This window comes from Microcaecilia unicolor, chromosome 2, assembly GCF_901765095.1.
Source record: "Microcaecilia unicolor chromosome 2, aMicUni1.1, whole genome shotgun sequence".
Lineage (NCBI taxonomy): Eukaryota > Metazoa > Chordata > Amphibia > Gymnophiona > Siphonopidae > Microcaecilia > Microcaecilia unicolor.
The window spans coordinates 28,721,223-28,738,523 of NC_044032.1; the positions used below are offsets into that span (position 1 = coordinate 28,721,223).

A 17,301-nucleotide genomic window follows, 5' to 3' on the forward strand; every position below is an offset into this window, starting at 1 on the left:
CGGCGCCCCCGGGCAAAGACGCTAGAACCTTAGACTCCTTTGGGAGGAAGGCCTACCATTCCTCTATGCTCGTGTCCAAGATCCAGTCTTACCAGCTCTACACGAGCATCCACATGCGGAACAATGTGCGGCAGTTGGCGGGCTTGGTTGATGCTCTTCCCCCCGAGCAAGCCAAGCCTTTTCAGGAGGTGGTCAGGCAGCTGAAGGCGTGCAGAAAATTCCTGGCCAGAGGAGTTTATGACACTTTTGATGTTGCGTCCAGGGCCGCTGCTCAAGGTGTGGTGATGCGCAGGCTCTCATGGCTGCGTGCCGCCGACATGGAGAATAGACTCCAGCAGCGGATTGCGGACTCGCCTTGCCGTGCGGACAACATTTTTGGCGAAAAAGTTGAACAGGTGGTAGAGTCTCTCCACCAGCGGGACACCGCATTCGACAAGTTCGCCCGCCGGCAGCCTTCAGCTTCTACCTCTACAGGTAGACGATTTTTCGGGGGAAGGAAGACTGTTCCCTATACTTCTGGCAAGCGTAGGTACAATCCTCCTTCCCGACAGCCTGTGGCCCAGGCTAAGCCCCAGCGCGCTCGCTCTCGTCAGCAGCGTGCGCCTCAGCAAGGCCCCGCGGCTCCCCAGCAAAAGCAAGGGACGAGCTTTTGACTGGCTCCAGCAGAGCATGGCCGACATCCAAGTGTCCGTGCCGGGCGACCTGCCAGTCGGGGGGAGGTTGAAAGCTTTTCACCAAAGGTGGCCTCTCATAACCTCCGACCAGTGGGTTCTGCAAATAGTCCGGCAGGGATACACCCTCAATTTGGCCTTAAAACCTCCAAATTGTCCACCGGGAGCTCAGTCTTACAGCTTCCAGCACAAGAAGGTACTTGCAGAGGAACTCTCCGCCCTTCTCAGCGCCAATGCGGTCGAGCCCGTGCCATCCGGGCAAGAAGGGCTGGGATTCTATTCCAGGTACTTCCTTGTGGAAAAGAAAACAGGGGGGATGCGTCCCATCCTAGACCTAAGGGCCCTGAACAAATATCTCGTAAAAGAAAAGTTCAGGATGCTTTCCCTGGGCACCCTTCTCCCCATGATTCAGCAAAACGATTGGCTATGCTCTCTGGACTTGAAGGATGCCTACACACACATCCCGATACTGCCAGCTCACAGACAGTATCTGCGATTTCAGCTGGGCACACGCCACTTCCAGTACTGTGTGCTACCCTTTGGGCTCGCCTCTGCGCCCAGGGTGTTCACAAAGTGCCTAGCTGTGGTAGCAGCGGCGCTTCGCAGGCTGGGGGTGCACGTGTTCCCATATCTCGACGATTGGCTGGTGAAGAACACATCCGAGGCAGGAGCCCTGCAGTCCATGCAGATGACTATTCGCCTCCTGGAGCTACTGGGGTTTGTGATAAATTACCCAAAGTCCCATCTTCTCCCAGTGCAGAAACTCGAATTCATCGGAGCCCTGCTGGATTCTCGGACGGCTCGCGCCTATCTCCCAGAGGCGAGAGCCAACAACTTGTTGTCCCTCGTCTCGCGGGTGCGAGCGTCCCAGCAGATCACAGCTCGGCAGATGTTGAGATTGCTGGGCCACATGGCCTCCACAGTTCATGTGACTCCCATGGCCCGCCTTCACATGAGATCTGCTCAATGGACCCTAGCCTCCCAGTGGTATCAGGCCGCTGGGGGTCTAGAGGACGTGATCCACCTGTCCACGAGTTTTCTCGAATCCCTGTATTGGTGGACGATTTGCTCCAATTTGACTCTGGGACGCCCCTTCCAAATTCCTCAGCCACAAAAAGTGCTGACCACGGATGCGTCTCTCCTGGGATGGGGAGCTCACGTCGATGGGCTTCACACCCAAGGAAGGTGGTCCCTCCAAGAAAGCGATCTACAGATCAATCTTCTGGAGTTGCGAGCGATCTGGAACGCTCTGAAGGCTTTCAGAGATCGGCTGTCCCACCAAATTATCCAAATTCAGACAGACAATCAGGTTGCCATGTACTATGTCAACAAGCAGGGGGGCACCGGATCTCGCCCCCTGTGTCAGGAAGCCGTCAGCATGTGGCTCTGGGCTCGCCGTCAAGGCATGGTGCTCCAAGCCACATATCTGGCAGGCGTAAACAACAGTCTGGCCGACAGGTTGAGCAGGATTATGCAACCTCACGAGTGGTCGCTCAATTCCCGTGTAGTGCGACAGATCTTCCAGGCGTGGGGCACCCCCCTGGTGGATCTCTTCGCATCTCAAGTGAACCACAAGGTCCCTCAGTTCTGTTCCAGGCTTCAGGCCCACGGCAGACTGGCGTCGGATGCCTTCCTCCTGGATTGGGGGGAGGGCCTCCTGTATGCTTATCCTCCCATCCCTCTGGTGGGGAAGACTTTGTTGAAACTCAAGCAAGACCGAGGCACCATGATTCTGATTGCTCCTTTTTGGCCGCGTCAGATCTGGTTCCCCCTTCTTCTGGAGTTATCCTCCGAAGAACCGTGGAGATTGGAGTGTTTTCCGACCCTCATCACGCAGGACGAAGGGGCTCTTCTGCATCCCAACCTCCAGTCCCTGGCTCTCACGGCCTGGATGTTGAGGGCGTAGACTTTGCCTCTTTGGGTCTGCCAGAGGGTGTCTCCCGCATCTTGCTTGCTTCCAGGAAAGACTCCACCAAGAGAAGTTACTTCTTTCATTGGAGGAGGTTTGCCGTCTGGTGTGACAGCAAGGCCCTAGATCCTCGCTCTTGTCCTACACAGACCCTGCTTGAATACCTTCTGCACTTGTCTGAGTCTGGTCTGAAGACCAACTCCGTCAGAGTTCACCTTAGTGCAATCAGTGCATACCATTACCAAGTGGAAGGTAAGCCGATCTCAGGACAGCCTTTAGTGGTTCGCTTTATGAGAGGTTTGCTTTTGTCAAAGCCCCCTGTCAAGCCTCCTACAGTGTCATGGGATCTCAATGTCGTTCTCACCCAGCTGATGAAACCTCCTTTTGAGCCACTGGATTCATGCCATCCGAAGTACTTGACCTGGAAGGTCATTTTCTTGGTGGCAGTTACTTCGGCTCGTAGAGTCAGTGAGCTTCAGGCCCTGGTAGCCCAGGCCCCTTACACTAAATTTCATCACAACAGAGTAGTCCTCCGCACTCACCCTAAGTTCCTGCCAAAGGTCGTGTCGGAGTTCCATCTGAACCAGTCAATTGTCTTGCCAACATTCTTTCCCCGTCCTCATTCCTGCCCTGCTGAACGTCAGCTGCACACATTGGACTGCAAGAGAGCATTGGCCTTCTACCTGGAGCGGACACAGCCCCACAGACAGTCCGCCCAATTGTTTGTTTCTTTTGATCCCAATAGGAGGGGAGTGGCTGTAGGGAAACGCACCATATCCAATTGGCTAGCAGATTGCATTTCCTTCACTTACGCCCAGGCGGGGCTGGCTCTTGAGGGTCATGTCACGGCTCATAATGTTAGAGCCATGGCTGCGTCGGTAGCCCACTTGAAGTCAGCCTCCATTGAAGAAATTTGCAAAGCTGCGACGTGGGCTTCTGTCCACACATTCACATCCCATTACTGCCTGCAGCAGGATACCCGACGCGACAGTCGGTTCGGGCAGTCAGTTCTTCAGAACCTGTTTGGGCTTTAGGATCCAACTCCACCCCCCGAGGGCCCTGTTTGTTCTGTTCCAGGCTGCACTCTCAGTTAGTTGGTAAAAATTTTTAGGTCAATCTCAGTTATGTCCTCGCCGTTGCGAGGCCCAATTGACCATGGTTGTTGTTTTGAGTGAGCCTGGGGGCTAGGGATACCCCATCAGTGAGAACAGCAGCCTGCTTGTCCTCGGAGAAAGCGAATGCTACATACCTGTAGAAGGTATTCTCCGAGGACAGCAGGCTGATTGTTCTCACAAACCCGCCCGCCTCCCCTTTGGAGTTGTGTCTTCCCTTGAAGTGTATTGTCTTGCTACATACTGGACTGGCCGGCTTGAGCCGGTTTCGGGCGGGAAGACGGCCGCGCATGCGCGGTGCGCGCGGGCGCGCGAGGGCTAGCAAAGGACTTTGCTAGTGAAGTTTCCGATTGGAGGGGCTGCCGTGGACGTCACCCATCAGTGAGAACAAGCAGCCTGCTTGTCCTCACTGATGGGTGACGTCCACGGCAGCCCCATCAGTGAGAACAATCAGCCTGCTGTCCTCGGAGAATACCTTCTACAGGTATGTAGCATTCGCTTTTGCCGGATTATTGGCATTGGAGAAATCTATTGTATGAGTTACTGCTGCAGGAGCGTAGGGTGGTGGGGTCCTCGCCAAAGAGAAGAAAAGCGTTCCTAGAGATATGGGATTTCTACATACAGACACTATCCTCGAAAGCTCGTAGTTTAGTACTGAATAGTCTGTGAGAGACCTGTGCAGGGTTTGTTTTTTTTTTTTTGCGAGAGAGATTGGGGGGGGGGGGGGGGGGGGAAACAAAGGATACTAGCTTGTTGAATGGGGCAGAAGTATTATACTTGTTGGATGTTGATCTGTATTTTATCGGGATGTTACGAAACAGATTGTTAAAACTTTGCCAAATATCAAAGATCTTTGATATAATAAAACGGAAGGGAGGATGGTGGGGGGGGGAAGCAGATTGCTGGGGGATAAAAGAAGAAACAGATTTGACGTTGAAAGAGGAATTGACAGAAGCCTGTTAAGCAATAATGTTTTGTGTTGAGTCATGGTAAATGTATGTTTTTCTTAACGTCAATAAACAGATTTCAATTTAAAAATAGTTAGCAGCATCTTGGTTAGTTATTTCTTTTATTCTCCTTCAGATAATTTAATGCTGCTGGTATTAAATGTTATCTGGCAGGGAAGCTCCCTTTTACTTTGGGTTGTCAGTAAAAGGAAGTCTTTAGTCTAGTCCATTAAATGTATTTTGCATTTTTTGTTAAATTGTACAATTTAACAAAAATGAGAGGTTTTCAGCTCACTTCAGAAGGTCTAGATAACCTTTTACTTGCCAAACATCCTCCTGTCATTTGCCACTGTAAAGAAATGAAAAGTGATAACTTGTTCTAAATTAAATTGTTTGATATAGACATAGACCCTAATGATTATAAGTACTTTGGGGGGGGGGGGGGGGGGGGGCGGTTGTCAATCTCAGGTCATTCATTTGGGGCAAATGGAGCTAGTTGTTTACCATCTCTGTTTTTTTAGATTGTTTTGGGTTGTGTTAGCTCCATAGCTGTTAGTATTTTTCTATCTGATCACAATTCTTAGAGCATGCACAAGAAGTCCTGGCATGCTGCTCAGAGCCGGAAACAAGCAATGGGAAGTGGCGGAAGTCTATTTGGCTGGCGGGGCTTTGCAAAACCAAAAAACTATATATATGTATGTAACTTTATTATACATTATATTGGTACCAAGGATGTGTGTAGCAACCAATTTACAATCTGCATGTCTTACCAAATAAATACTCCAACTAATAGCAAAATCTGAAAGGCTCATTCAAAACTGTAACACGTTGTAAGAAAAAAGAAAATTGAAATCGGGTGCAAAAATACACTGCCATGAAAAAAAAAGAACATTTTAATGACCTTAAAATACTTCTTTAAAAACTGGCTTTAAAATGCCATAGAATGTCAACAAGAATGTTCCTAAGAATCTGCAAGACTGAATATCCTACCTTCTGTGCTCATATTGCAATCCTCACTCCTAACCTTCCCCCCCCCCCCAAAAAAAAAAAAAAATAGTGTCTAATAATACTGAATACGTAATTGGATAGCAATACTACAATAGTTTCACAATTGACAACACTTTATTCCCCATTGACAATAATGTGAAAATTCTAGGTATAATTATAGACAAACATTTAACATTTGATACTCAAGTTTCCTCAGTAATCACAAACTCTTTCAGGTCTCTTTGGAAACTAAAAAGGATCAGACCCTATTTCAGATTATTGGTAAAATCGTTAACATTATCCCAGTTTGATTATTGTAAAGCCATATATGCTGGCTGTAAGGGGTACCTGTTGAAAAAAACTCCAAACAGCTCAAAACACTGCAGCCAGTTTTGAAAGTGCCTCCCCTTTATTAATGAAATTACACTGGCTTCTCATCAAAGCGAGAATCACCTTCAAATTATGTACCTTTATCTTTCAAATACTAAATGGCACAGCTCCAGATTATATGGTACCATTAATAAACTTACCTCAAAGAAACATTAAGTATGAGGCAAGAAACTATCTGACTACACCTCCAAAATTGCAAAAAAATGATCTACAAAATTGTCCACTCTGCAGACTTCACTTACCTACGAACCAAATGGTGGAACTCCTTATCACTCAATATAAGAAATATACAGGAATATACTAGATATCGCAAAATCTTCAAATCGTGCTTATTCAAACAAACCCTCACAAAGAACGACCATATCTCAAACTAATAATACCTGAATTGGTTATTACTCTATTTACCATTAACCTTCTCTTTGCTTCATGTACAATTTCTCATTCATAATAGATTTTCTGTATGTTAAACATCCTTAGCTATCCCAGAATGTTTATGATACTGCATTGTAAAGTTGGATTCTTACAACAAATTACTTTCTTATTCATTATTCTTAGTTATGTATCCAATACTGTTTATTGTAAGCCACATTGAACTCAAACTTGTTTGGGATAATGTGGGATATAAATGTCAGAAATAAATAAATAGGTGCTGTGTATGAAAAAAGAAAAAACAAAGCACTGCTTTGCTACCACTTAACTTTCTGAAGCATAAAATTAATATAGCCGCTTATCAAACTCAGCAAAGAGTAACTATTATTCTCCGAGGACAAGCAAGGCTGCTTGTTCTCACTGATGGGTCGGTGGCCCAGGAAACGGAAGAACTTTCCAAGTAAATTCCAGATCTTTGCAGGAGGACCCGGCGCGCGGCCGTTCCCGCTCAGTTTCCTGTTGGTCTCCGCTATAGCTTGCATTTGTGTCCACCTATTATTTTGATGTAGACAGCATATTAGTTGAACTAAATATCCAGACTCTCTCCCTTTTCCTCTAAAATCCTCCTTGACTCTCATTGCCTTCAAGCTTTGAGGGAGAGGTGTAAAAGGTCAACTATGTACACATATGCCACCTGTAAAGGATTCATAAAGTTTGTAATGTCATATCCATGTACTGCTGTTAGTAAATATGTTAATGGGATAGAAGTTATGATTTATTAATAATTGAGCTAGATCAAAAATGTTTTAAAATGTGTTAAAAATTGCTTTGAATTTTTAAAAATATTCTATTTAAAATCATCAGTGCTTACCCTGGGTAGATGCGCTGCGTATGCCTTGTAGCGCTATAGAAATGCTAAATAGTAGTAGTAATAGTAGTAAATAGTAGATGGTTCCACCCTTAACAGCTGCTGATCTGTACTGGTTTCTGGCTGTTTCATGTAATTTCTGTTGAATGTAAAATGTATGGGATGCTTTTAGTAGTTTTCGTTTTTTGTTTTCCATCTGTAATCTGTGTCTTCTGAAAAAATTGTGCATTGGCACTGCAGTATTTCATGCCCTGACAATTAGGATGTAGACGCAGTACCACATGTGGTAAGGAAGAAGAGCAGCTACCAAAAATGTCACTTTTTTTTTTCCTCTATTTGGAAGTGAATGACTCTTGCTCTGAGGTTTCCTGCAGCTTCCTGGCACCATCTTATAAGCAGGAAACTGTCAAGGGCTTAGCTCCTGCCCAAGTGGTTCAGGTAACAGCATCTCTGTACTTGTCACACACAGAAGGGGAGGCTAAAAATCAGGTTTATAATCCTGGGATCACAAGATCATTTGAAAAAATCATGAAATGCTGAAATTCAAACTGTTTCACAGATTGGGTGACCTAGTGCCGTGTATATTGCAGTGAGTCATAGCATAGGAGTTAAGCTCAGCTGTTAGAAATCCAGTATGGTTTGCTGCTAAGGTACTGTTAACTAGAAACTGTATTTGGTATAATAAAAATGAGGCAAATGGTTTTATTTAGGATCACGAGATGGCTCAATGGGCCTATGGGAGGTGACAGAAGACGTGCTGAGTAAAACGGATGCCAGGCATAGCCTTGCAAGAGTCCCTGTCTATTCTCACATCACGCACACTGCCTTGAAAGATATTCCAAAGGAGAACACTAATCCTGACAACTGCAAGGTCCGAGCCCTGGCATTCAACAACAAGAACAAGGTGAGTAATGATGATCTTAAGTGACAGGTTCTTTTAAGACAGTGGCTAAAGGTGTCATCTTCTGATTTCTGCTTGCTTTTGTTATCTTTTTAGTGATATCCTGCTTAATAACCTTAACTATTTGTTGTGTACTCCAGGCCAAATATGGGCGCGTCGGTTTCAAAGGTGACCATCGTGCATGGGCTAAAAAAGGAAATTTCTTTTATTTTCTTATGGGCAAATCTCCGCCTGTGGTTCTCCAGGTGCAACTAGGATGGATGAGTCCTTCGGAGCGTTGGTCCTTGCTGCGGTCTCGGGAACCCACCCTTCCTGAGGACTGCTTTACTAACTTTAGGGACTCTTCTGTTGCTGATGTAATAGAAGAAAAATTCTTACCTGAAGATGATTTTCTTTCCTTTAATCACAACAGATGCCATTCTGTCCTGTTTTTTTCTGTTTAGATCTGTTTCTTTAGGTCAGGCTCTGGGGTTGTGGGTGATTTCTTCAAATTTACAGTGAGGAAGGAGAAGCTTGTGGTTCATGTTTCTTTTGTTGCTTAGTGAAATATTGGCTGGCTGAGGCAATGACAGTCCTACTATATATTGGTGCTCAGTTTTTATCTTCTGTCTCCACCTGCTGGTAGACAGATATAACCCACACTTTATTGACTCATCTGTTGCGATTAAAGCATAGAAAATTATCAGGTGGGGCATAATTTTTCTATTCCATCAGGCTTTCTCTGACTAGGATGTGTTGGAATGGATAGTATGGAGCATGTCTGTTTTTCTAATTTTTTATTTTTAATTTTCTGCTATTTGCTTCTCTTTTTTTATTAGCAGTGATTTTCTGTTCTATTCTGTTTCTATTTGTTGAGTTGTAAATGCTGTGCTTCGATAAAGTAGTGGTATATTAAGTCCAATAAACCCTAAATAAAAACTGAACCTCCAGTGCCTCCGTAGAACCATCTGTTACGTTGAGTTTCATCCTTGGCTCTTTTTGAGGGCTGAAGTTTAGGTGTACTATGTTTTAAACAATTGTCTGTCTAAAGTATGACAATAAGTTAAGCAGCATAGTACACAATAGGTATGAGAATACAAAGCAAGCTAATGCTTGGCCCCAAGCTATTTTAATTCATTGCAGTTGAGCACCAAAGGTGGAATATCCAGTACATATAAAATATTTGTGGTGTAGGCAATTGTATCCCCACTGTGTTTCAAAGTTAAATCATTTCCTTGTTTTTGGCGTTGTCCTTCCGTTTTCACTCTGGAAGGAACATAACTGCCATAGACCAAAGATACATCAAGCTGAGTATCCTGTTTCTAAGGGTGACCTATCCAGGTCAAAACTATCTGGCAGAATCCTAAAAAAGAAGCAAGACTTCCATGCTGCTTATCCCCAGGGAAAACAGTGACTTTTCCCAAATCTACTTTGTTTATAAAATTTTTCTCCAGGAAGCTGCCAAAAATTTTTTTAAACCCAGCTGTGCTAATTGCTTTTACCACATCTCCAACAATTTATTCCACAGCCTAACTGTGCTTTGAAGGAAAAACTATTTTCCAAGGAGAAGCAGGACATCTTCTTACACACAGGTGGAGAACTCTGAGATCCAGTGGGGTATAGTAAAGACGAGAACAAAGGTGGGAAATGGACTATGGACCCCAGAAACAAGGAAACAAACTTGATGCTTATTTATCCATACACAAAGTTTCATCGTAATAAAGTGGCCCTCCATACCCATCCTAAGTTCCTTCCGAAGGTGTCAGAATTCAAGTCAGTTGTTCTACCAACATATCCAAAACCACATTCCCATCCTGGCAAAAGTGCACTGCACACCTTGCACCGCAACATAAGTGATGGCAGACAAAGACCCGCAGGGTCTATCCAGTCTGCCCAACAAGGTGGTTAGAGCTGCACCTGTCACCCAAGCTTAAACATTGATTGTCGAGTCTCCACCATGCCAGTCATAAAGGCAGCCAAACATGATGTCTTGGTTATATCTACATATCATCGCCAAATATTACTAGCAGTATTCAACTAATCAAGATCGTTTTCCCTCCCACTGCCTCAAGGAGTTGTATTCATTCAGCTTTTGTACCACAATTAGTCTTTACCTGTTCCATTCCACTCCACTCATTTTATAGTCTGTTTTATCTCTTCTCAGCCATCTCTTCTCCAAGCTCAAACCCTAGCCTTTAAAGCATTTCCTCATATGAGAGTCCTTCCATCCTGTTGTTATTGCAGTCACCTTTCTCTGTACATTTTCAAAGTCTCTGATTATATTTTTGACCCAAATAGTACACAGCACTCAAGGTGGAATTCTCCATTTTGTTCTCTGTTCCTTTTAACATAGTATGCTTTTTTTTTTTTACACCACAGCCACACAGAGGGCTTGTATTGACCGTAATGTCTAGATACATTTTTAGGTTGTGATTCCTAATGTGGAGCTCGGCATCCTGTAGCTGTAGTTTATCCTTCCCTATACGCATCATGTTACACTAGTCCACATTAAATTTTATCTGCTGTCTGGATTCTCAGTCTCACAAGGTACCCCTGCAATTCCTCATAATCCACTTAAGATGTAACTATTTTGGAAAATTTTGTGCAAATATGATCATGTCACTTGAGTTCCAATTCAGATCCCTGGGGCACTCCACCATTAACCTCTCTCTATTCAGAAAATTGACTATTCAACCCTACTGTTTTCTATCTATATCATGACTTGTACTCTGGCCCATTTTTGTCAGAGGGCCTTGAAAATCAAACAGTTTTAAATTTAGCCCTGTAAGGTACTGGTAGCCAGTGTAGTTTTTGCAGGAAGGGTGTGATGTGGTCACACCTCTTGCAGCCTTCTATAAATCGTGCTGCAGCATTTTGGATTAGTTGGAGCTGCCAAGGAGAGTAGGGGTGGACCAAGAAATCTCGTCAGCCAAAGGTAAATTGAAGTAACTTTATTCAGCACCAGATACATATGTGACACGACACGGGGCCGTGTTTCGACGGAACTACTGTTTGCTTCATGGGACAAGCAAATGATGAAAATCACAAACTGGGGGTGCAAAAAGCAGGGTAAAATGTAATAAAATCACTGCCAAACAGTGAAGGCTCAACGGACGCTTGAAGCTCGACAAATGTGAAGAAATGTTCTTTGGCTGTTGGATTACACATTGGGGTTTTTCTTACCTTGACCTTTTGGTTTTTGTTTTGACCTTAGTTGGAGGAGCTGCTGCAGACTTTTTGGTTTGACCAGTGTACAGGACATTGCAGTAGACTAGTTGTGATGTTATCATGGTATGAACCACTGTGGTCAGACTAGTCTTTTCAATATATGGAGAGAGATTTTGTAACTGCCATAAGTGATGAGACAATTTTTAAAGGTTGTTTGAATTTGCAGGATTAGTGTGAATGAGTGAGTGAGTCAGCAGTAACCTAAGATTCCTGACTTGTGATTTTAGGGGGAAGTTCGTACTTCCCAAAAGTATTTTGAAGTTATGTATTTGTTCACGTGTCTTAGGTAACCCAAAACAGAATCATTGTACTGGATGTTTTGGGCTGTCCTTATTTAGGGAGTGAATCTGATATTTGTGTGATTTTCACTTGTGTTAGATACCCAAAGAATCTCTGTTTTGCTTTGGTTCTGGCAGAGTTTGTTTGCCCATTCCTGAGTTGCGGTTAAGAAGGCAGTCAGTTTATTCAGAGCTGTGGGTAGATCTGGTTCAGTGGTTATAAGTAGTTACACATCATCAGCATAATGTAGAAATTTGTGTCCATCAACAGAAGCAGCTCATCTAGAGGTTTGATGTAGGCATTAAATAAAATTGGAGACTGTATGGATCCCTGTGGCACCCCACAGTTTAGTGCCCAATGTAATGATGTGCTGTTGTTGAGCAGAATTGATTGTTGTTTGACAAATAGGATTTGACCCATGTAAATACTGTGCCATTGATACCTGTTTCTGCCAGTCTTGTAAGCATGATATTATGAGCCACACTGTTGAAGGATGCAGAGAAATCCAGCAAAATTAGTTCCAAGGCAGGTCACCATCAAGAAAGGGACACAAGAACGGTCTCTGTTCCATACCAAGTCTGAAGCCAAATTGACATGGGTCTAGCCAATTCATTTCAAATTAACCAGTCATTGAGTTGAGGTCAAGTGAGCCCTTTTTCAGTAGGGGTGCACAATAGCTTTTTAGTGTTGTTGGCAGCTGCCCTTCAACAAAAGAAGTGTTAACTGTTAATCTGATTGTGAGCCTAGGCCGAGGCTTAGGAAGGACCTGCATGGTCCATCCAGTCTGCCCAAGACAAACTCATATGTGTATACCTTACCTTGAATTTGTACCTGTCCTTTTCAGGGCACAGACCATATAAGTCTGCCCAGCAGTATTTCCCGCCTCCCATCACCGGCTCTGGTACAGACTGTATAAGTCTGCCCTCCCCTATCCTCGCCTCCCAACCACCACCCCCTCTTCCCCCCAACTGCTCCGCCACCCAATTTCAGCTAAGCTTCTGAGGATCCATTCCTTCTGCACAGGATTGAATGGATCCTCAGAAGCTTAGCTGAAATTGGGTGGCGGAGCAGTTGGGGGGAAGAGGGGGTGGTGGTTGGGAGGCGAGGATAGGGGAGGGCAGACTTTATACGGTCTGTACCAGAGCCAGTGATGGGAGGCAGGACTGGTGGTTGGGAGGCGGGAAATACTGCTGGGCAGACTTATATGGTCTGTGCCCTGAAAAGGACAGGTACAAATTCAAGGTAAGGTATACACATATGAGTTTGTCTTGGGCAGACTGGATGGACCATGTAGGTCTTTTTCTGCCGTCATCTACTATGTATGTTACTATGACCTTGGCCAAGGCCTAGGGTAGACCAAACAGGTGCTAAGCAATACCACGGTCCACAAAGTACCGCACACTCAGGACAAGACGGTCTTTTTGGTGGCCATTACTTCGGCGAGACGGGTGTCTGAGATCCAGGCGCTGTCCTGTCGAGACCCATTTCTGCAATTATCAGAGTCCGGAGTTATGGTACGTACAGTGCCTTCCTTCCTGCCTAAGGTGGTTTCAGCGTTTCACCTAAACCAGCCTATTTTCCTGCCTTCCTTTTCCAGAGAGCAGTTACCGGAAGCCTTTGGGCAGTTGTACCTCCTAGATGTGCGAAGGGCTCTGTTGCAGTATCTGCGCATGTCAAATGCTTTTGGGATCTCTGATCATCTTTTTTTCCTGTTCTCAGGTCCGTGCAGAGGGTCTCCAGTGTCTAAAGCCACTATAGCCCGTTGGCTCAAGGAAGCTATTTTTTTCAGCCTATCTGTTGTCTGGCTGGCCTCCGCCTGAAGCCTTTAAGGCACATTCCACAAGAGCAATTTCCTCTTCTTGTGCTGAAACTGGAGCACTCTCTCTTCAAGAGATATGCAGTGCAGCGACATGGGCTTCTAAGCTTTCATTTGCCCAACATTACAGGCTGGATGTGGCTGCCAGGACAGATGCGCATTTTGGAGCACAAGTGCTGGCGCATGGTGTGGCTTGTTCCCCCCCCCTGTCTAGGAATTGCTTTGATACATCCCATTCGTAATGGATTCATCTGCTTGATGACAAGGAAGGGAAAATTAGGTTCTTACCTTGGTAATTTTCTTTCCTTTAGTCATAGCAGATGAATCCATGAGCCCTCCCTCAGTGATTCTTTGTGTGATTGATGTTGTTGTATGTTCAGTTTTTCCTGTAGATATGTTCCCTCATTGGGAGAAGTTGGAAAACAGTCTTCAGGATTTCTGTTCTGTTATAGGAGGTTGAGTTCGTCCCTCCTTTGTGTTATTGCTCCTGTTCAAGGGCGTTCATCCGCTGTGAGGAAAGTTCATGTTATTCTACTTTGCGGTGTAACACTGCTTTGGAAGCTTCAAATACTGAAGAGGCAGATGGCACTAGCTGGCCATGAGGCACTATGGTTTTTCAGTGCTCTCTATCTCCCCCTGTTGGTTGATGGACACAACCCATTCGTAATGGATTCATCTGCTATGACTAAAGGAAAGAAAATTACCAAGGTAAGAACATAATTTTCCCATTTATTAGGTTAATTATCAAGGAGGTGTCTAATATGTTGAAGACCCTTGTCCAAAGTTGTCTGACTCTCGGCCCACCCTGTGTGAAACTTAGGATGCAGAGTTGCTCCTGCAATCGCTAATGAATCATTAAATAGATCATAGAAGCTTTGATCAATTGCATTTATGAGGGCAGCCACAAGAGTCTTGCAAGCTGTTATTGATGCTTTCTTGTCAATGAGTGTCTGATGAAATCTGGTAATGGTTGGAAAGTAGGCCATGGACATCATCTCTTCTGACTGCAGGATGCTCGAAGGTTGAGTAATAGGTTTCATTATAGAAACATAATCAGCCAAGACAGACAACTCACCTGCAGTCAGTCTTGGAACTTTCAGTTTAGTGCAAACATCATCAAATCTCTTTTCACCATGCTGATGGTGAACAAGTCTCTCAACTGCCAGGTATGCAGAGTTGCATTGTATCTGGTTTAGTTTTCTTAAGATCTAGTCTGAGCAGCAGCCAATGGAGGTCCTCCATATTTATTCCAAAGTCCTTGGCATTTGGCAAATGCACTCTGAGATATTTTCATGTAGGCTGAATCACATTCAGCTTTGTCAGCATCAGTAGTAGACACCAGGTTTAATGTATGGTAGGCACATCACTGATGACGAATAAGCTTGTAGACATGGTTTCCACTGGAGCTGAAAGTTCCACAGACACCCAATGCCTCAACTTCTTTGCCGTCTAATTCATCATTTGCATCTTCATTATCGTTGTCATACTGTCCAAATACAGAGAAGGCTTTCACAAAACTGGAGCCATTGTCTGTTCTAACAGTTTTTTTTTTATCTGGCAAGCTCCTTATGAATATCTTCTAGAACCGATGCAAGAACGTCAAACGTGTGAACCATTCAATCTTCTTAAGGCTAGACAAGCAAACTTTCGGTCTAAGGACTTTTATCAATCCAGTGGACAGACACGCCAATGAAAGATTTTCTATGGAATAGCCGGCAATCTGTTGTGGTAGGAGACATATGTCTATTAATGAAGAATTGCAAGCAGCTTCAGTTTCATCCCTGCTGCAGAATCATAGATTTTTCTGCTTCAAAGTGACCTGTTTGGCTGGAAACCAGTAACCAGTTCAACAAATGCAGGCAACTCCACTATTCTTATAGGCTGTGTTCCCTGAACAGTAAAATTTAAGACAAGATGTTCCACTGTTCGTGTGATGAGGTTTGCATCTGCAAAAATTTGTTCCAGTTTTTGCTGCTTCATTCGGTTTACTGAGGAATCATATTTTACTTCTTCCGCTTTCTTGCATTAAATGTTAATTTTTCATATGTTGCCACTTGGTGAGGATGCACTCTCTGCACATGTTTTTTCAGATTTGATGGTGAATTAGCAAATGCTCAATGTTCTGTGTATTTTGGTGTGAATAATAAGCATATGAGGATGACAGTATTTCCATCTATACTTTCCAACTTAAACGTTTGATGTTAAATACGGCCATGAGTGTTCCATATTGTCAAATGACTGAATCATTCATTATTAATCTGGGGAGGAAGAAATAAAAAAGATGTGTAGAGATTATGCGAGTGCAAACTGAATTTACAGCAATAGTAGAAAAATAGAAACTAAAGATATCAGATACTGAATAGGGGTAGGGGAGATACACATTTCCAAAAGCTGGCATATTCCAATTAATAAATTCAAAACAATATATTTTTATACCTTTGAACATTTTTTCCCCATTCGCGTTGGTCCCAGTGTTTCTTTCCTACTTTGCCCTGGTTTTTCATAATTCTCTTTCCAGGTTTTTCTGTCTATAAACCTTCCCCTCCCCCATGTTCAGCATCTGCCTTCAGTGTCCCTTTCCTAACCCCATGTTTAGCATGTGCTCTGAGGCATAGCCAGACCTGACATTTGGGGGGGGGGGGGGGGGCACTTGGCATGTAGTTATGAGTAGTGCTTGGTATACTCCTAAATAATGCCTTAGAGTGTACTTGATGATGGATTTCTAAGTAAACCGTCTATCCTGCATCAACATAAACCACATACACACTTATGGAAACATTGAAGTTAACAGACATTTTTCACATTGTCCCATAACTTAAACTTTGCCATTATAGTAGACTTGCGTCTGGTCAACATTTCAACACACATATATCCTGTAAAATAATTACCACAATGGCACATATTCTTCAACTTTTCTTTATAACAAATATAAATGCTTTGTTCCCCAGGAACTCGCCATACAAAATAAGTTCTGATTTTGGTGTAATCTCCCTAAAAATATAAACCCCCTATAGTCCCAAGTATATTGTGAAATACCTGTAATGCAAAACCTACAAAAAATCACTCAAGACATACGGAACCCCTCTAGTTCACTTTAACCCAAGGACCCTACCTAGGAAAAAGCAACACAGTAAAAATTGCAGTGGGACCTAGAACATCGGTATGCCTCTTGGGAAACTGAACAAGCTGATTTATTAGACATGCTGAAATAAAACTCCATTCAAACAGAGTTCCTGGTCTTGGTGACAGATACTGAATACAGATAGACCCTTGCCAAGTGCAGAATAAGTGACCACAAGCTTAAAATATGTAGACAGAAGTTACACTTAAAACCCCAAGAAACCACATTCTGCAGGCAGTGCAACACTTATTTATTTGTTACATTTGTATCCCACATTTTCCCACCTATTTGTAGGCTCATTGTGGCTTACATAGTACCGGAGAGTCGTTAGCAGACTCCGGTGTGAACAAATACAATTTGATGATGTGGTAGGATAAAGTTCATGTGGCAGAGCCACATAGGAATAGTAGAGCGGAAGAGTTTTTTTCACGGAGAGAGTGGTGGATGCTTGGAATGCCCTCCCATGGGAGGTGGTGGAGATGAAAACGGTAACGGAATTCAAACATGTGTGGGATAAACATAAAGGAATCCTGTTCAGAAGAATGGATCCCTCAGGATCTTAGCCGAGATGGATAACAGAGCCGGTAGTGGGAGCGGAGCTGGTGTTGGGGAGGCGGGGATAGTGCCGGGCAGACTTATACGGTCTGTGCCAGAGCCAATGGTGGGATGCGGGGATAGGTGCTGGCAGACTTGTACGGTCCTTGTGCCCTGAAAAAGACAAGTA

General features: G+C 44.1%; 1 protein-coding gene across 1 annotated transcript in view; it reads left to right on the forward strand.

The window, feature by feature from the left end:
- Nucleotides 1–17,301, forward strand: part of LOC115462834 (DDB1- and CUL4-associated factor 12) — a 113,825-nt gene that overhangs the window by 37,165 nt on the left and 59,359 nt on the right. The window contains exon 5 of the mRNA XM_030192868.1: nucleotides 7,964–8,157. Within this exon, the coding sequence (XP_030048728.1) occupies nucleotides 7,964–8,157 (194 nt within the window). The remainder of the gene's footprint in view (nucleotides 1–7,963; nucleotides 8,158–17,301) is intronic.